The sequence below is a fragment of the Trachypithecus francoisi genome, unplaced genomic scaffold, assembly GCF_009764315.1.
Source record: "Trachypithecus francoisi isolate TF-2019V2 unplaced genomic scaffold, Tfra_2.0 Contig01436, whole genome shotgun sequence".
NCBI classification, from domain to species: Eukaryota; Metazoa; Chordata; class Mammalia; order Primates; family Cercopithecidae; genus Trachypithecus; species Trachypithecus francoisi.
Window position 1 is genome coordinate 1,712,021 of NW_022681430.1, and position 19,510 is coordinate 1,731,530.

At 55.0% G+C, this 19,510-nt stretch overlaps 2 protein-coding genes across 2 annotated transcripts; both read left to right on the plus strand.

Moving 5' to 3' along the window:
- LOC117091836 (cytochrome P450 26C1) lies at positions 1 to 9,494 on the plus strand. The gene is made up of 6 exons (XM_033224674.1): positions 1 to 723; positions 1,267 to 1,491; positions 1,977 to 2,252; positions 3,598 to 3,753; positions 5,737 to 6,066; positions 8,060 to 9,494. The coding sequence occupies exons 1-6, from the start codon at positions 520 to 522 to the stop codon at positions 8,435 to 8,437; spliced, it is 1,569 nt and encodes a 522-aa protein (XP_033080565.1). The 5' UTR covers positions 1 to 519; the 3' UTR covers positions 8,438 to 9,494.
- A 4,022-nt stretch (positions 9,495 to 13,516) lies between these two features.
- Positions 13,517 to 17,217, plus strand: LOC117091841 (cytochrome P450 26A1). The gene is made up of 7 exons (XM_033224688.1): positions 13,517 to 13,824; positions 14,010 to 14,234; positions 14,481 to 14,771; positions 14,851 to 15,009; positions 15,523 to 15,657; positions 16,264 to 16,416; positions 16,684 to 17,217. Exons 1-7 carry the CDS (start codon positions 13,636 to 13,638, stop codon positions 17,023 to 17,025), a joined length of 1,494 nt encoding a protein of 497 aa, XP_033080579.1. The 5' UTR covers positions 13,517 to 13,635; the 3' UTR covers positions 17,026 to 17,217.
- The last annotated feature ends 2,293 nt before the right edge of the window (positions 17,218 to 19,510 follow it).

Sequence of the window (19,510 nt, forward strand, 5' to 3'; positions counted from 1 at the left end):
TCGGTCCGTAGGGAGGGAGCCAATATCTATATAAACGTGTCCAGGGTGGGCCAAGAAGGGTTAAACGACTGGAGGACGGAGAGGTGGGGCGGGGGTCTGCAGACCAGATTGGTAACACTGGTGAGTTGCTCTTCTTTCGCCCTCCTTCGCTGCTTCTACGCAAAGGGTGCTGAGCCCGGGGGAAGGTGGGAGGTGCCCCGCGGAGCGGGGAGTAAGCGTTCCCGAGGAAGCGGGCACCTTCGAGAGGGACTGGCAATTTGGGCCCAGGAGCCGGGAGAAAGTTCTGAGTGCGCTGGCCTCGAGGAAGGCACGTTCCCTAAGGGCGCACGGTCACTACCGTCTTTCACCGCCTGTTTTTAGAACGGAGTTCTCGGCGGAGCTTATAAATCTCAGACTTGGCTCCCAAACCCCAGGCCTTTTGCAGACGGAACAGGTGAGCACTGCGCACTGCTCGCGCCCCGGTTCTTGCGTCCCCTTCTGTCCCTGCGCTCTGAGCGGCCTGGCCCCCGCGGGCTCATCATGTTCCCTTGGGGGCTGAGCTGCCTGTCAGTGCTGGGGGCGGCGGGCACTGCTATCCTGTGCGCGGGCCTGCTGCTCAGCCTGGCCCAGCACCTCTGGACCCTCCGCTGGATGCTGAGCCGGGACCGGGCCTCCACCCTGCCTCTGCCCAAGGGCTCCATGGGCTGGCCCTTCTTCGGCGAAACGCTGCACTGGTTAGTTCAGGTGAGCAGTCCTTCGACCCCGAGCGCTAATACGGCCCCTTCTTCCTCCGGCTCCCACTGGACCCTCCTCAGTCTCAATGCCCATGGGATTTGTAGCCAGTCCCTGCCCATCGCCCACGACCCCGGGAAGCGCGCACAACTCTCGCCTTTGCCTGGCTCCTCTGTTCCCTCGAAGGGACCTCAAGTCATTGGAATTCTCCCCAGAGCAACTCCCCGACACAATGCAGGGGGTAAACAGAAGGGGTTTTAGGAAGGAGTCTGAGGAGCACGTCCTGCAAGCATAGAAAAGGAGCCTGAGGCTTGTCTCAGCTGTGAGCCCTTGGGCGCTCACGTCTTCGTTCTGAGTCTGTTTCCTCATCTCACCAATAGGAACAGGAGCATGTACATTCCCATAGTGTAGTTGCCAGGCCCACTGGGGATCTTGTTTTGTAAACGCGCCAGCCAGAGACAGAGAGTTGTGATCAAAAGGCAGCTGGGAGGTCTGGGTCAGATCCCCGGCCCAGGCCCAGAAGTTCCAGCTCTCCACGCTCCGCCTCACTCGCAGGGCTCGCGCTTCCACAGTTCCCGCCGAGAACGGTATGGGACAGTGTTCAAGACGCACCTGCTGGGCAGGCCAGTGATCCGCGTGAGCGGCGCGGAGAACGTGCGCACCATCTTGCTGGGCGAGCACCGCCTGGTGCGCAGCCAGTGGCCACAGAGCGCGCACATCCTGCTGGGCTCGCACACACTGCTTGGTGCGGTCGGCGAGCCACACCGGCGGCGGCGCAAGGTGAGTGGAAATGGGAATGGGTAGTAGAAAGGTCGGATCCGCGGTCCCCAGCATCTGCCATGGGCCAAGCCGGGGCCCCGGTGTTGGATTCACTGTGAACCTGACCAAGGTCCCTGGTAACCAGCGGGTGGCCTTGGACGGGTCCGTTATCTTCAGCTTCTGTTTACAGAGTTAGGACTGCGCTAAAAGGTTCTTTCATCTCCCATCTTCCGTGGCTGTGATAGCAGAAGCGCTGGAGACTCAGAGCTAGAGAGGGGCCAGGGAAGACTTCTTAGAGGAGATGGCAGCTGGAGCCTGGATGGATGGGAGGGACTGTGTGCATCAGAGCAGAACTGGGGGAAATGGCGAAAGCAAAAGCCAGCAAGTTTAGGTCTGGGCCTCTTAGAAAAGGGGGAAAGGACCGGAACTGGCCTTCTGGCTACTCCGGAATCGCCAAGCAGAGGAGGCCCGACCGCCGCCAGCGCTGATCACGCGCGCTCCAACAGGTCCTGGCGCACGCGTTCAGCCGCGCCGCGCTGGAGCGCTACGTGCCGCGCCTGCAGGGGGCGCTGCGCCATGAGGTGCGCTCCTGGTGCGCGGCGGGCGGGCCGGTCTCAGTCTACGACGCCGCCAAAGCGCTCACCTTCCGCATGGCCGCGCGCATCCTGCTGGGGTTGCGGCTGGACCAGGCGCAGTGCGCCACGCTGGCCCGGACCTTCGAGCATCTCGTGGAGAACCTCTTCTCACTGCCTCTGGACGTTCCCTTCAGTGGCCTGCGCAAGGTACGGCTGCCCGGGCTCCAGACCTTCTTCTGAGACTCCGCGGCGCGGACGGGCCTCCCAGACCCAGACAGGACGCCCACGGCGCACCACGCGCGTGCGTCACCTCTGCTGGGGAACGGCGGCGAGGTCTGGGGGTGGGAGGCGTCGTGGCGGTGGCGTGGCGGTGGGCTCTGGGCCTGGCCTCTGTGCTGGTTCGCTGGTGTGACCTGGGGCTGGCCACACGCCCTCCGGGGGACCCCTGCCGCTACGCGCTCCAGCCTGAGCAAGTGCGAGCCGCCAGAGTTTGGGGTCCGACTCTTCCCACAGCGGTGCCTCTGGGGCCGGCCTCCATCACTTATTCGGAAGCCCAGATGGCTGTGGAACCGAGGAGAGCTGAGGGCTGCAGATGCGCCCTGGCCCAGCCCGGCGCCAGCCCCGGACCCAAGGGGGTGGGCGTCAGCTCCACGAGCCCTGGATCCGCTAGGTTTCTGGATCAGTGAACCGCTGCTTCTCCAAACTTCAGAACAATGGGCAGGACCCGGAGAGCAGCTAGGATGCCCCATCCCGCCTTTTGGTCCCCCTGTTCTGGGACTTCCCACTGTTTGATTCCCTGGTTTTCAGTCACCTGCATAAAAATAATATGTGTAAAGGATCATGCTATATGCTGATCACCGTGGATACATTTTCTGATCTAATCCTTGCAGCCTGCAAAGTGTTATTATTCTCATTTTATTGGCCAAACTTATTTTATTGACTTATCCAAGATCACACCTTTAGTAGGGGCAGACACAAACTTGAACCCCATCTCCTCTGACTATGGAACTCAAGTGCTGAATTACAGTGCTTTCCGGGGGTGGGGGATGCTTTTGCTGTGGCTATTCCCTGAACTCTGGAGAGGCATCCCCTCTTGCCCATGCCCTTACAGAGGCTAATGCTTACAACATCCAATAGTATCTTCTAAGTCAGAGCTTTGCTGGGTGCATCAAGGTGTCCCAGCCTGAGCCTAGTGCAGAGAAAGGGCAATGGGCTGACCCTAGCCGCACTGGGCTCTGTGCCAGGCATGGACATGGACAGCTGTGTGACTCTGGGCAATTGCTTGACCTCTCTGAACCTCAGCATCCTCTCCTCAGGATGACAGTAACTCTGCTGTGGCTTAGAGGAGGCTTGTGATAATCAAGACTGAATGGCGTTTGTGGACAGTGGACATATCCCTGACCATTTACTGAGCCCAGCCATATGCCAGGCCAGGAGCTAAGCTGGGGAGCTGTTAACACAAAGATGTTAGCAGAGCCAGTGCTGAGAAGGTTTTCTGGGTAAGTGGCCAGGCCTGGCCCCCTTAGCCTTCTTGCCCCATCTTTCTTCTCAGGGCATCCGGGCAAGGGACCAGCTGCATCAGCACCTGGAGGGGGCCATTTCTGAGAAGCTTCATGAGGACAAGGCTGCAGAGCCGGGTGATGCCCTGGAGCTGATCATTCACAGTGCAAGAGAACTGGGCCATGAGCCCTCCATGCAGGAGCTGAAGGTGGGTGCTGAGAGGCCGCTCCTTCTCCCCTCTTTTGCATTCCCAGCAGGTCCCTACACCAATGCTGCATCCCCAGAGCCACATCCTGTGTAGTCCCACTTTGAGGCACAGGCAGTCCTCAAGATGAGGGGCAAGAGGAGACCTGGGTTCCGGTAGTGACTCAGCCACAGTCACTAGCTGTGCCAGGCTCCACATTGGGACTGGGAATACAGTGGTGAGCCTTCAGCCAGTTACCACCCTGGTCAGTAGGAGAATTGAAGGCAAGAATGCTAGGCCCATCTTTGCAGGTTTCTGGCCACAAACGGCTGTCTCTCCATTCCTTCCCCCACTGCCCTTCTCTGCCACTCCATGCCTTTGCCTCTGCTGTCCCCCTGCCTACAAAGCCCTCATTATTCATTTTTTCTACGAACTCTAAGGGGCTCAGGATCAAACTCCACATCCTCAAAGTTCCCTTCTTCCTTCCAAAATCACCTCTCGCCTTCTATGAGCTACCTTGGCACCTGGCACCTCTATCTGTCTGTCTTGTTGCTGTGGATCTCCTGGAGAATTAGGACCCCTCCCCTTGTACACATATCACACACAAAGTGGAGGGGAGGTAGGAAGCTTTGGAATGGCCCAGGACTTGCTTGAGCACCCAAAAAGGAGTGGAGACCTTGGGGGGAGGGGAAGTTAGAAATAGGGAGACCTCAATCTTCCATAAGCAACTCCCACCCATCCTTTCTCTGGGCCTCAGTTTCCCACTTTCTACCAGACATCCCTGAAAGGTGGGCCTCAGCTTTAGCTTCTTTTCTGAGAATGGAACTAATAAGAACATGAGCAATGGGCTCATGAGTCCTGGGGGAGCCAGGTGGACAGGGACTGTTCAGGGCTAAGGGGAGTGGAGTAGAAAGGAGTAGACAGGACCAGGGAGGAGTGACAGCACCCTCCAGGTCCTCAGGAAGGGACTCACTAGCCAGGAATCTTCAATTCTGGGCTGGACATCAGGGGCCAGGCAGGGAGGATGCTGGGGCTCTAGAGTCTCCATCCCAGTTACCCTCTTGTCTGGGGCAGGGCGGGTTAGTGAGCAACCAGGTCATTCATTCCACAAATATTATGATGTACCTATTCAGTGCCGGGCTCCACACTGGGACTGGGAATACAGTGGTGAGCGAAACACAGCCCATGTCCTCCAGGTTCAGGAAGGGAAGGAACACGTTTATCCTGTGATAGCAGGAATCAGTGTATAAAACAAAGGGTGGGTGCTTCCAGCAAGGAAGACACTGGGACCTGAGAGGACAGAGGCAGGGCATTGGAGCCTGGAGGATGAAGCCACCAGGCCCCTCGCGTGCCCTTCCTGGGCAGAGCAGACCAGGAAGACATTTAGTAACTACCTGGGACCATTCCGGTAGGGAGAGGATGAAACCATGATGCCGACATTGGTACGAGGCTGGCACTGCTGCTGCAGGTGCCTTTGTTGCGCTGCAGGTGCCTTTGTTGCACTGCAGCCATTGTCAGGCTGTTCCGCTGGGGTTGGCGGCGGCACCACCAGGTGGTTAAGAGCCTGGACTCCTAAGCCCGCCTGCCGGGAGTGCTAGCTATAGGGACATTGAGCACTTCTCTGGAGCCTCCGTTTTCAACTCCATAAAACAAGAGCAGCAATTGTGCCTCACAGAGGGGAGGTGAGAACCGAATGAATGAATATGCTTAAAGCACTAAGAAGAGTGCACAGAGTAAGTTCCCGCATTCTCTCTGGGAACCATCGCAAGGTGCGTGGATAGATCCTAATTTTACCTGTTGCTGTAGGTGACTTTCCCAAGTGGCGGACTTGGGATTTAATCGACTTCAAAACGGTGCACGCAGTCGCGGCGATAATAGCACTTCCCTGCCCCCTGGCTTTGCGCAATAGTAAATTTGGGTGCTTTTTCATCTCTACGGGGCCGTCGAGTCAGCGCCCCGGGCGACTCTACCGCCGGAGACTCAGTGCCGCCCGGGGCTGTCTTGCAGGAGTCAGCTGTGGAGCTCCTCTTCGCCGCCTTCTTCACCACGGCCAGTGCCAGCACCTCGCTCGTCCTGCTGCTACTGCAGCACCCGGCCGCCATCGCTAAGATTCGGGAGGAGCTGGTGGCGCAGGGGCTGGGACGCGCGTGCGGCTGCCCGCCTGGGGTCGCGGGGGGCGGCGTGGGGCCCCCGCCCAACTGCGGCTGCGAGCCCGACCTCAGCCTCGCGGCGCTGGGCCGTCTGCGCTACGTCGACTGCGTGGTCAAGGAGGTGCTGCGCCTCCTGCCGCCGGTGTCTGGGGGCTACCGCACAGCGCTGCGCACCTTCGAGCTCGACGTAAGTGCGCCGCGCCGGCCCATGGCCAGCCTCCTGCCTCCTGCCTCCTGCCGCCTGCTGCGGCGCCCAGGTGGGAGGAGGGCGGAGGGACTCGGACGGCGCGGTCTCCTCTTTTGCTCTCAGAGCCTCAGCCTTCGGTCCTGTAAAATGGGCTGAGCCTTGTTCCACGTCCCCGGATCCCCGGCTGAGGGACGCATAGCCTGGCGAGCCGGCAAGGTTAGGGATCTCGTACCCTTCAGCTTTTGGCAGCGGTCCGGAACGGTCAACTCAATGAGAGCCGAGTTTTAGAATAAAAACACTCTTTTATCCATGCAGCACCCCCTCCCAGCCAGTGAGTGTGGATGGAGAACAAAGAGAACCCCTCAGTATGTCCTGTACTCTACCCCTTTGTCTCCCTCACAAGAGCAAGGAATCCCTCATTGCCCCCCGTCCAGGGCTTTGGCTGGGGCCAGATTCCAGGGGAGGGAGGAATTAAAATACCGGGTAGACGCTTCATCTCTGATCAGGCTGGTTTGGGCTGAGCAAGGTTAAGGTCTAGAAGTGACTCCATCTCCGTATGACCTTGGGCAGTTAGTTCCCTCTTCACTCTGGGCCTCAGTTTACTCTCTGCAAGGAAGCTGTCTTGGTCCTTTCCAGCTCTGACGCTCCATCCAGGTGGGGCTGGGCTGTGGGGGTATGGTGGTGGCCTCAGGCAGTGGTGCTCTGGCTGTGCCAAACTGCGGGTGTTTGCCTGAAAGGCTGTCACTGCAGTCCCCTGAGCACCATGCTTGGTGACTGGTTGGCTCCAGGCAAAGATGGGCATTCCACAGTGAACATTTGTGGCACATTGCGTGCCAGGGTTCAGGAGGCATCAAAGGGACTGGGACTCTACCCTGGAGGAGCTCCACTTGGAGAGGAAGGGGCCGGGCCTGACAGCCTCAGCCCACTTGTGGTGTGAAGAGAGTGATCCGTGGTGCTGGACGACAGCAACACATTTTGAGAGCTGGAGTCTGAACTGGAGCAGTGAAAGTTTAGGATGGGAGAGCCCATTACAGAGAGAGCAGATTCAGACAAAGGTGGATGTTGAGAAGTGTCTTGGGTGTGGGATCAGTCTTGGAACGCAAGCTTCATTCTGCAGGCGCTGGAGTGCCCTACAAGACCTTAGGGAAGCACAGAATCAGGGAGGTGAGCAGAGGACAGGAAAGGGTCTTAGCCACCCTCCAGTTCACAGATGAGAACACTGATGTCTAGAGAGGAGAGAGAGCTCCTGGGATGGTTCCAAGATGTTCTGTTCCCCGGTTAGAAACTTTTATTCACCCTGGAACTTGATATGAGGGCAGCAGTGTAGTCAAGGGGTTGAAAGACATATCAAAAAGCCAAATGGTTGAAAATGCTAGGGGTGGGCAGAGGGAACATGAAAGCTGCCTTTGAGCATTTTAGGGACGGCCAATTTGATTCTCATGTGCGCCTTCTTAAAGTGTGGTACCAAATCTGAACATTATTGTCCAGCTGATGGATGGGAAGGATGGAAAGTTTTCAGTTCAGTGCAAAGGAGAGCTCCACCATGGAAGTGACCTCGAGGAATTGTCATGTGCATTTCTTCCACTCTAGCAGCTGGTAGATGTAGCACTGGAATTTAGGTCTTCAGATCTCAGGTCAGAAGAAAAAAAGACAAAACCAAACAGGAACATAACTAATAGTTACCATTTACTGAATACTCATATGTGCCAAGTCCTTAATTTGAATCCTCACCAACAAAGTGGGCATTTTTCCCCTCATTTTTTTCAATGAGGAAACTGAAGCTCAGAGAGGCAGCGCATCTAGCCCAAGGTCATACCTTTCACCAGTGAAGGAGTTGAGATTGGAACACAGAGCTTTCTCCTTGTTTCCGGATTAATCGCAAGTTCCTCCCGGTTTTTGGAAGCCTGATGAAAGCACCGGGGTGGAGGGTCAGTTCAGGGCACCCCGTTTCCAGGTGCCTCGTGGTCAGGCTGATCTCCTCGCCTCTCTGCAGGGCTACCAGATCCCCAAGGGCTGGAGCGTGATGTATAGCATCCGGGACACGCACGAGACGGCTGCGGTGTACCGCAGCCCTCCCGAAGGCTTCGACCCAGAGCGCTTCGGCGTAGCGCGCGAAGATTCGCGGGGCGCCTCCAGCCGTTTCCATTACATCCCGTTCGGCGGCGGTGCGCGCAGCTGCCTCGGCCAGGAGCTGGCGCAAGCCGTGCTCCAGCTGCTAGCTGTGGAGCTGGTGCGCACCGCGCGCTGGGAGCTGGCCACACCCGCCTTCCCCGCCATGCAGACGGTGCCCATCGTGCATCCAGTGGACGGGCTGCGGCTCTTTTTCCACCCCCTCGCGCCTTTGGTTGCGGGGGATGGGCTATACCTCTGACATGCTTGCGCTGTAGGACACGTTTTGGCCGGTGGCTGTGGCGCGCACGCAGCGCCACCCATCTGCGGCTCCCCATTGTAGCGTAGCGCGCCCACTAGTTCACTCGTTCAAGAAATGTTCGCCAAACGCGGATGTGTGCAGGACTCGAGGGAGGAGGAGCGCGAGCCACTGCTGCAGCGCCAGAGAAGCATCTAAGCCCATGGGAAGATGCCTTCTGCGCTCCGCGCCCAGAGGAAGGAAAATGTCGTGGGCCAAGCAGGAATGGAGGCAATAGATAGATCCTCACGAGTTGCTGCTTGGATTCCCCTTCCCGAGCCAATCCAGGGAGGGTGCATGAATGGGGGAAGGCGGAGTAGGGGTGGCAGGGGAGTGGGGATATTGCAACTCGGGAACCTTGCAGAGACCCGACGCGCGCGGTGGGACCTGCAACCCTTGTAAGGAAGCGGGGACGCCGTGGGCGCAACCCTGGCCTGTCTTTGGGCCATAGAAAAACACACAGAGGACGCCCGACGGAAGGCCCTCTGGCAGCTGGCCTCTGGCCTTCGTCCGCCTTGGCCACTCTGCCAGTCTCGGCGGAAACTCGGAACTGTGGGCACTTCCAGGGCTCGAAAGGGCTCAAGGTCACCGGATTCTGCTGGCCACTTCTTAAAAGGAAAAATTCCTACTTTAAGAACGCATTTACTCTTTTCATGTATACAGAGAAGAATAGGCACACCAACACGTCTCCAATGCTGGATTATTTTCATGGGAGGTGGAGACATAATTAGAGAGGCTTGAGATATTTGTACCAAAAATAGGAAGGCCACGAAATTAAGTGTCTTGGGAGCGGTTGAGTGAGGAGGCTAGGGCTTAGCTGGGCAGCTACTCCCTGAGGGAAAGGCACTAGGGTGCAGGGTTCAGGAGGCCAGGGAAGGACCCACTCCAGAGTATACCCAGAGAGGGGCTGGGAGCTGGGCAGCCTGGGACCTGGGCTGCCCTGACTTCTCTCTGAGTATAACCCCGGAATCTGGGCTGTGAATTGTCTCCAGGTTTCAGGGACCTTATTTTTATTTTTATTTTTTTGAGACAGGGTCTTCCTCTGTGGCCGAGGCTGGAGTGTAGTGGCACAACCGGCTCACTGCCACCTCTGCCTCTTGTGCTCAAGCCATCCTCCCATCTCAGCCTCCCGAGTAGCTGGGACCACAGGCACGTGCCACAATGCCTAGCTAATTTTTTCTATTTTTAGTAGAGATGGGGTTTCACCATGTCACCCAGGCTGATCTCAAACTCTTGGGCTTAAGCGATCCATCTGCCTTGCCTTCCCAAAGTGCTAGCGTTACAGGTGTGACCCACCACGCCCTGGAGTCACTCCTTTCCAGTGACTCCAATTTAGTCCGTGTGCCCTCACCCCTCCCTGCCATTTCAGGGACTTCTGGTTTTACGGCTTCACCATCCTCTCTATCACAGAGGAGAAATTGAGGAGCAATTGAGGTGAATGACTCACCTGAGAAGCCCAGTAGTAGGCTCCTGGACTCCCCAGCCAGTGCTCTCTTCCACCCCTATCCCTTCACTCTTCTGCCCCAACCTCTGTTCCTGTGGCCATCAGGTAGGGCTGAACCGTTTGGCCTCCTTTTCGTGATAAGCCCTAGCTTGACTTGAGGACTCTCTCAACCGTTCCAGTACAGAGGTTCCAACCAGTGTTTAAATCAAAGCCAAAAGCATCCATGTCATCATTCCAACAGCCCACTTCAATCTGCCACCCAGCTTCCAACAGGCTGGGGCAGCTGGACATAAGGGGTGAGCCAGGGAAGTAGCTGCCCAGGCCTGAGCTGACCCCTTAGTGAACCAGAAGAAAGCCAGTGCCCTCCTGACCTCATGCTTAAGGTGAATCCCAGGGCCAGAAGGAAGGGGGACACAGCAGGCACTTACAGGGTTGGTAGCTCCAGAGTGCAGCGGGTCCTTCCGACCTGGGCTGACGCCATAACCCCCACACAGGGCAATTCATCACCCATTGCCAGTCAAGGGCCTGGCGCCAGGCCCTGAGCCCAGCAGACGCCAGGGGCAGCAAAGGTGGCAGGATGTGAGCCTGCCCTAAGAGTGCTCTTGCAAATGCAGAGGACAGGCTGGCCTGAGAAGCATGGGTTTGGGTGAGGAGGAGAAGGATGCAGGCTTTAGGGTTGGTTGTGATTTAGAGAGAGGAGAGAAGAATGGGGTGGGCACCCTCAGAAGCAAGGTCGGTTGAGCTGGTTCCAAGAAGGCCTAGTTGACCTGCATTGGGGTCTGGAATAACTATAAGCCTCTGTAGGGGTGGATCCAATTTTAATTTTCCATGGGTACATCATGCTCAGTAATTTCAAGGGATATCTGAGCTCCTGTTTTAGTAGCTGCAGATTCTCTGGGGAAGGAGCAGAGGAGGTTCCTTCCCTCCTGCACTTGATATGCTCTGGAGGGAGGCAGACAAGAAATAAACTAGCAAACAAAAGAGTAAGAATATGTCCAGCGGTGATAAGCGCTGTCATGGAAATAAAACAGGCCTGTGATAGAGAGTGTCTGGGGCTAAATTAGGCTGGATGGGTGGGGGAAACCTTGGAGGAGGTGACATTTGACTTTGGAAGGAACCAGCCAGGCCTGAGGGAGGGGTGCGGCATGCAGAGGGAACAGCAGGTATAGAACCCTGAGACAGGAACGCATGTTCAGAAATGAGAAGAGGGACTGGAAGGAGAAAACTGGAGGTGGACTGCTTTGTTGTGACTCCAGTCTAGTCCCTGCACCCTCACCCCTCCCTACCAGCAAAAAAAAAAAAAAAACCGACTCCGCATCCCGCCTCTTAGCAATAGGGAGGCTGTTTTGTAAACATCTTGGAAACAAGTTGTTTTTCAGTGAACCACCCCCCTCCCCGCCCACCACCACCGACGAAAGCTTGGCAAGATTCCTAGATCAAAGTTCCTATTGGGCTGGTAATTTATTGACACCCCCCCCCGCCCTGCCCCCCTTCAAGATGTTCTTTAATGATCGTTCACTCTCAAATTTAATCCTTTCCTGCCGGACGCCCCCGCTGGCCTCGATGTGCAGATAGATTAAAACGTTTTTTTCCCTGCGGCAATTTCCACCGTGCAGGCCCCGCTCATCTTGTGACTCGGTGCGCTGAACTTGGCGAGGTGGCCCCGCAGAGTTCACTCGGATGTCACGGTCCGGCCTGCAGGGGTCACAGGCGGGTCAGGCCGGAGGATTGGGAATGGGCCCCAGGTCACGTCCCCGTTCGCCGGCTTTGCACCCCGGCCGGAGGCGCTGTCCAGAAAGGGGCGGACTCGGGATTTCTGAGAATTACCTCCAGCTCGATTGGCCTGGCTTCCTGCGGTGGCCAGAGGTTGGCTCGCCGTGTTTACAGCCACCAAATCGTTTGCCGGAGACTGAAACCCTGCCCAGAGCCTCTGAAACACTGGGCAGGTTATGGGGAAACGCTGACCCCCGGAAACACGCCCTGTGGCGGCGACTCGGGCTTGGAGCGTCGCTAGGATTGCGTGGGTCCCTCCAACCTCTGCAGATATTTCCTGATACCTCCGGGTTTGGGGACCACCGCGAGAAGGGCAACGCATTTAAGCTCTCAGGAGCAGAGTTTTCCACCTCCAAGGGACGCTTTCCAAGGCATGCGGCGTGCTTCTGCCAGAGCCAGTGTTCGGTTCTAAACAAATGCAGGTCATTCTGTTTCATTTTCGGCGCTGCTGGTGCTTTCAGCGCCCAAACCCAGGTAGCGTGTGGCCCTGGCTGGTCCCGAGCCGGGAAGCTCCGGCAGGTGGAGAGAAGAGAGCGCAGGTGCGCGTCCGGCAGCGTCTGAGCTCCGGGCATTGGCTACAGTAGCTGCTGATTGTAATTAGGCAAAGTACAGAAGACTTCCCAATACAGATTCCTTCACTACCCCACCCCCCCACCTTAGTGGTCGGCAGAGGCCTGAGTTTAGGGCCAAGCACCCCCTCACCTGGGTGATTACAGTGGCTTTACTCTGGGTGGGACTCGGGAGGGAGGAGGACTCCAGTGCCCGTTGTACCGGACAGGTAACGCAGGCTACCGTGCCCGGAGCTGGAAAGAGTAGTTGCAACCGGAGCCCCCTTTTGGGAACTCACAACCCTGAGGCTTAGACAGATCAGGAATGATCGCCTCCCTGTTAAGAAGGACGAAACAGGCACAGTGATGTGTGGTGACTTGCCCAAGGTCACGCGCAGTAGAGATGGAGCCGGGACTCGAAGCCAGGACTCCTGGGCTCCCCTTCCTCTTACACCGTCTCTTTATCCTGCCAGGGCTGAGGACCCCCTTCTCTGCTGTCCAGCTGGGGCGCCAAGCCGCAGGGCCCTAGAATGGGCGGGCTGTGCTCGTATCTCAAAGACGGGCACCGACTGCCGAGCCCCAGACGAAGTGCCCCAGGGTCGGGGATCAGGCTTGTGCAGGGTAGCACCTGGGGACCTGAGGGACCTGGAGGCCCTCTTGTATCCTGAAGTAGGACCTTCCAAGACTTCACAAGTGCTGGCTCCCTTGCAGGGGTTGGGGAGCTGGGGATCCCAGATCTGCCTATTGCGCCGGATGCCCCGCGGCTCTCTCTTGGACTCTGGCACTGGGCTCTTCTGCTCGATCCTTAGGAAAAGTCGGGAGGCCTGCTTTATGCATCTCTCTTGGACCTCAGTTTCCCCACTCGTGGGAGGAGGCAGCTGGACGATTCCTGAACGGACTTCCCCTTGCTTCCTCAGCAGGTGGAAGAGAGCCCACGCGGCGCCTGGAAATGGAAAGCCAGTGAAGGCTGCTTTGGGCCGGGGCAGCGGGTGGGACCCGGCGGGAGGGATTCCAAAGAGACCGCCGGGAAGGCTAGAGCTTGGAATTCCGGCTCCTGGGAGTCCTGACCCTCCCCCACCGCCGCCTCGGAGCTCGGCACACCTTGGATGGGGGAGGCGGGCAGCTCCTAGCCCCGCACCCCAGGAGGCGCGCTCGGAGGGAAGCCGCCACCGCGCCGCCTCTGCCTCGGCGCGGAACAAACGGTTAAAGATTTTGGGCAGCGCCTCGCGGGGGGAGGAGCCAGTGGCCCAATCCGCAATTAAAGATGAACTTTGGGTGAACTAATTGTCTGACCAAGGTAACGTGGGCAGCAACCTGGGCCGCCTATAAAGCGGCCGCGCCGTGGGGTTTGGAGCGCTGGTGGCGGCGGCAGGTGGCGCGGGAGGTCGCGGCGCACCATGGGGCTCCCAGCGCTGCTGGCCAGTGCGCTCTGCACCTTCGTGCTGCCGCTGCTGCTCTTCCTGGCTGCGATCAAGCTCTGGGACCTGTACTGCGTGAGCGGCCGCGACCGCAGTTGTGCCCTCCCATTGCCCCCCGGGACTATGGGCTTTCCCTTCTTTGGGGAAACCTTGCAGATGGTACTGCAGGTAAGGGAGCATGGGGCGGGACAGGCCTCTTTCCCGGAGCCCGGAGCGGCTCTGGGCTTCTGCTGAAGTCGGGGTAGGCGCCCCCGGGAGGCAGGCGATTGCGGCTAGAAGCAGGGCTGGCGGGAGGCACGGCGCTCCCCGGCGCCCCCTCATGCCCGCCTCTCTCCTCTGGCTTCCTCCCACAGCGGAGGAAGTTCCTGCAGATGAAGCGCAGGAAATACGGCTTCATCTACAAGACGCATCTGTTCGGGCGGCCCACCGTGCGGGTGATGGGCGCGGACAATGTGCGGCGCATCTTGCTCGGAGAGCACCGGCTGGTGTCGGTCCACTGGCCAGCGTCGGTGCGCACCATTCTGGGATCTGGCTGCCTCTCTAACCTGCACGACTCCTCGCACAAGCAGCGCAAGAAGGTGGGGGCGGGAGGCGACGGATGGACAGGGAGGGGGACCCCGTTTATGACAGGAATTCCGGCTGGTGGATGCTGGGCGCGGGCTAGCAGCTTGATGTGGGCTAGGACCTTCTGCCAGCTCCAGGTTAGCTTTCCCAGCTCGGAGAGTGCCATGTGTCTGGCAGGACTGGGGGTGTCTGGAAGGGGACGGCGGTAGACGAGAGGGGCGGATAGAGGGTTTTAACGCTCTCCCCTCCTCGGGGCTCAGGTGATTATGCGGGCCTTCAGCCGCGAGGCACTCGAGTGCTACGTGCCGGTGATCACCGAGGAAGTGGGCAACAGCCTGGAGCAGTGGCTGAGCTGCGGCGAGCGCGGCCTCCTGGTCTACCCCGAGGTGAAGCGCCTCATGTTCCGAATAGCCATGCGCATCCTACTGGGCTGCGAACCCCAACTGGCGGGCGACGGGGACGCCGAGCAGCAGCTTGTGGAGGCCTTCGAGGAAATGACCCGCAATCTCTTCTCGCTGCCCATCGACGTGCCCTTCAGCGGGCTGTACCGGGTAAGGGCGGCAAACGGGCTGCGGACTAGGGGCGCGGGACCCGGGCGTCTGCTCACCTCCGCGCGCTCTCTGCGCTCAGGGCATGAAGGCACGGAACCTCATTCACGCGCGCATCGAGCAGAACATTCGCGCCAAGATCTGCGGGCTGCGGGCATCCGAGGCGGGCCGGAGCTGCAAAGACGCGCTGCAGCTGTTGATCGAGCACTCGTGGGAGAGGGGAGAGCGGCTGGACATGCAGGTGAGTGACAGCTTCAGACCAGGCATTGCGGAGTTTGGTCCCCTGGCTTTCCAAGCGTGGTTCCTGGGGCCCCCAAAGCGCGCGCCTGGGACCCAGCTTTCTGGAGTGGGCGGCCCTCTCAGACTACAGAGATGGAATCCCGAAGGCTGAGACGCCGGGTCAGGAGAGCTGCGGAAGGGGCTGCGGCGGAACTGGGAGCGTCCCCTAGCCTTTCCAGGCTTCAGAGGGAAAGTTGGAATTTGCAAAAATGTTAATAAAGAACCTTGCGATTTTAATAAAGCTAAGACTTTAACTCAGGAGTTTCCGGTAGAGTGGGGTCGTACTCGCCTTACCGCTCTAGCTGAACTAAAGGGACTTTGCATTTTGTTTAAAGATATTGCTTTCCTTGACTTTCTGTCAGCAAAACATTTAGCCCTTTTAGTCTTCCCTCCAGAAATCTCAGTTCGATTCTGAGTAATCCTTCTGTCAAACCGCACGCAGACTTGTGAGAACGTGGATCTTACTCTATTTTAGGCACTAAAGCAATCTTCAACCGAACTCCTCTTTGGAGGACACGAAACCACAGCCAGTGCAGCCACATCTCTGATCACTTACCTGGGGCTCTACCCCCATGTTCTCCAGAAAGTGCGAGAAGAGCTGAAGAGTAAGGTAGGGAGACTGGGACTGGAGGTGTCCTTACTAGCTTAGGAAATTCAGCTGCTCCCTAGCCAACTTCCGAATAAGTCAGTGTGCTGCCTTCATGGAGTGTTTTGAAAGTGCAGGGCCCAGGGCTGTGTGAGCCAGTGGGGAGAATTAGCTTTGTGAATAAACAGGATGGAGTCTTGAGCTGTGATCCCACTTGCGCAGGGTTTGACCTTGTATTCATTTCTACCCCTCCTCCACCTTTTGCTGAACCGAGGAGATTCTCAGATAGGTTCCACTTTCTTGAATTGGTGTGTCCGAGGGCATACATAGTGTGATCAATGTGAATAGCTGATTAGTGTGGGTGGTGGTGGTGGTGAGTGGGAGGGTTGTGGGGGCGGGGCAAGGGGAGAAACTTGGCCCTTCTAACTGGTGAGCAGCATTCTCTTGGGATTGTAAATAGATAGTGAATTTGGGCAGGCAAATGGCCACTAGCTGCTGTTTCCCCCTCCCAGTCTCTCCCATCATGGGGCCCTTTGGGTTTAGTCTCCACTTAAGCCCTGTTTACGTCTGCTGGGATGATTTTATTGGAACACAAAATAACTGTTCACCTCTGTATGACTGTTTTGATAGGGTTTACTTTGCAAGAGCAATCAAGACAACAAGTTGGACATGGAAATTTTGGAACAACTTAAATACATCGGGTGTGTTATTAAGGAGACCCTTCGACTGAATCCCCCAGTTCCAGGAGGGTTTCGGGTTGCTCTGAAGACTTTTGAATTAAATGTAAGTTAAAATTCTCTTCCCTCTCCCTTTTGTTGTGGTTTAAAAAACTCCTCTTGCTTCCCTATGCTGTGGCTGCAATTCTTATGCTTTTGATAATTGTTGTGCCCTATCTGAAGGTGCGTTTCAGCAACCTGGATCCACCTTTCTCTTTCTACCTCTCCCTTGCTTTTAGCTCATAATTTTCCCCAAATATATCAGTGACTGCTTTTTGTTGTTGAAAGTTAAATTCCAGTTTGTCAGCCCTTGGGGTTTCATAATCTTTTGCAGGGATACCAGATTCCCAAGGGCTGGAATGTTATCTACAGTATCTGTGATACTCATGATGTGGCAGAGATCTTCACCAACAAGGAAGAATTTAATCCTGACCGATTCATGCTGCCTCACCCAGAGGATGCATCCAGGTTCAGCTTCATTCCATTTGGAGGAGGCCTTAGGAGCTGTGTAGGCAAAGAATTTGCAAAAATTCTTCTCAAAATATTTACAGTGGAGCTGGCCAGGCATTGTGACTGGCAGCTTCTAAATGGACCTCCTACAATGAAAACCAGTCCCACCGTGTATCCTGTGGACAATCTCCCTGCAAGATTCACCCATTTTCATGAGGAAATCTGATGAGCTTGAATGCTCAAACCTCAGACTTACTGCAAGTGTACATATGAGTTTTTAAGGAGTGTTGTGTTGACTTTATATTTAATTTCTAAATGTATATTATAATATTTATGTGTTTTGACTATATTACCACAATCTTTAAATATTAAAATAATGAATTTGTATTATTTCCAAATAAAGTAAAATTTGAAGGTACTTTTCTGGTATTTAAGATTCCTGTTGGGTAAAATTCACCAGTTTAATATTTGCTTAGTGTATTTAACCAGATTTTACAATGCCCACCTGGGCTTATCTGTGCATCTCTGCTTTCTGTGAGAAGAAATCTTAGCTGCTTTTTATGTTAACAGTTATTAGAAAATACATGTGTGTGTGTGTTATTCCAGACGTTTCTCTGTAAATTCTTCTACAGTCATTTAGATTCCCTATTTGGAAAATTGATCTAAGTTAATTAAAAAATTTTTTTGGTTTGCTTTACTTTAGGGAAAAAGGTAACACTGAGAACTGTCACTGTAACCCCTCCAGCTCATCTAACATGTCATAAACATAATAAATCTGTTCTCTGAAGTGAAGGTTTTAGATAAGACAAAGCCAGTCACTCCAGTTATGGACAGTTCTTGACTAAAATGAGACCAGAAATCACTGGCGTGTCACCTTTACTTAGAAGTTGCATATGGAAACAGTATTAGGAAAGGCGCATCTCTGGTTTAGATAAGCTAAGCCCAGGTTTTCTTTATGCAAAATGAGGCAGGAGGAGCAGATTTAGCAAACTGACAGATAAAGTTTTTATCTATCCCAGGCAATAGGGTGTGAGCCTGACATGACTGATAAAATGGCCCAGTCATGACCCTGTGAACCTTGGCTAACCTCCGTGAAAGCGCAGTTTTGTCACATTTCTGACCCTGGCATAGCCATGGTCTGAACTGAAGGCCAGACTCTCAATCCAGAAAGGTTAGCCCTGGTGACTTGCTTATGCAAGCACATTTTCGGTTTTGGAATGGCACAATCTGCTCACTGAACCTCTGATGACTTGTAGGTTTTAAACTTTACATTTTTCATTACAATTTTAGAATTTGGCAATGCTGCAGAAACCAGGTGGTCTAAATAGGTGTTTGGAAAGTGTTCTGTCTACAGTTAGTTGTGTGTTCTACCTGACTGTAGTCTTTTAGATAGAACTTGAGTTGTTCTTATTGTTGGACTACTCTGAATTTTAAAGGATGTTTATGTAATAACTCATAATGCCTTATAATGCCATTAAAAAATGAGACATTACAGGCTATGTAGTTTCAGCCAAAGCTTTAGTGTACTATAGTGTGCATAGATGACTCTTCTACCCCTAACATTTGTCCTGTACATTTCCAGCTAGGAGCATGCTAGACTGAGGGCATAATTATTTCAGATAATTTATACAAAGGCATTTTAAAATTCAATTTTATTTATTTATTTTTCGAGACAGAGTTTCACTCTGCACCCAGGCTGGAGTGTAGTGGCATGATCTTGGCTCACTGCAACCTCTGCCTCCTGGGTTCAAGTGATTCACCTGCCTCAGCCTCCTGAGTAACTGGGATTATAGGTGCACACCACCACGCCCAGCTAATTTTTGTAATTTTGGTAGAGACGGGGGGCTTCCACCATGTTGACCAGGGTGGTCTTGAACCACTGACCTCAGGTGATCGCCCACCTTGGCCTCCCAGAGTGCTGGGATTACAGTTGTGAGCCACTGCGCCTGGCACAAAGCCATTTTACAGGATTTTTTTTTTTTAAACAATCTTGCCCTGTAGCCCAGGCTGGTGTGCAGTGGTGCAATCTCAGCTCACTGCAACCTCCACCTAACGGGTTCAAGTGATTCTTGTGCCTCAGCCACCTGAGTAGCTGGAACTATAGGTGCATGCCACCATACCTGGCTAATTTTTGTATTTTGGGTAGAGATTTGGTTTTACCACATTGGCCAGGCTGGTCTCGAACTCCTGACCTCAAGTGATTCATCCACCTTGGCCTCCCAAAGTGCTGGGATTACAGACATGAGCCACCGTTCTCCACCTAAAAGAGTTTTAATACTTTTCATTCTTCTGGAGGACAGCTGGCCTTTAAAACACTATCTTCGCTGACTTGGTGGCTCTGTTTCTCTGTGAGTGTGGTGCAGTTGGAAATCTGAGCCATCTTAACATATCATTCATTTTTTAATCTGGGGCGCTTCGAGGAAAATGCTTCTGGTTTGCATTTCCCAGGGCTAGATTTAGCCCAATTATCTTGATCAGTTACAGAGTAGCAAAGAATTCATCTTGAAAACATGTTCAAAACACAATCTTTGATCATGTGCTTCGTGTAGAGTCAAGGCAGTCTGGAAGCGTGTGAGCAAGGCTGCTGTCTTGGACAATGGGCCTAGGTTACATCTCTCTGGGTCAAGCATGTTTTATGGCACAGGCACCTCTGGGCTGGTGTCCACGTGATGGAGAAATGATGTAGATTTGGCCAAAACTGTGGAAGGAGG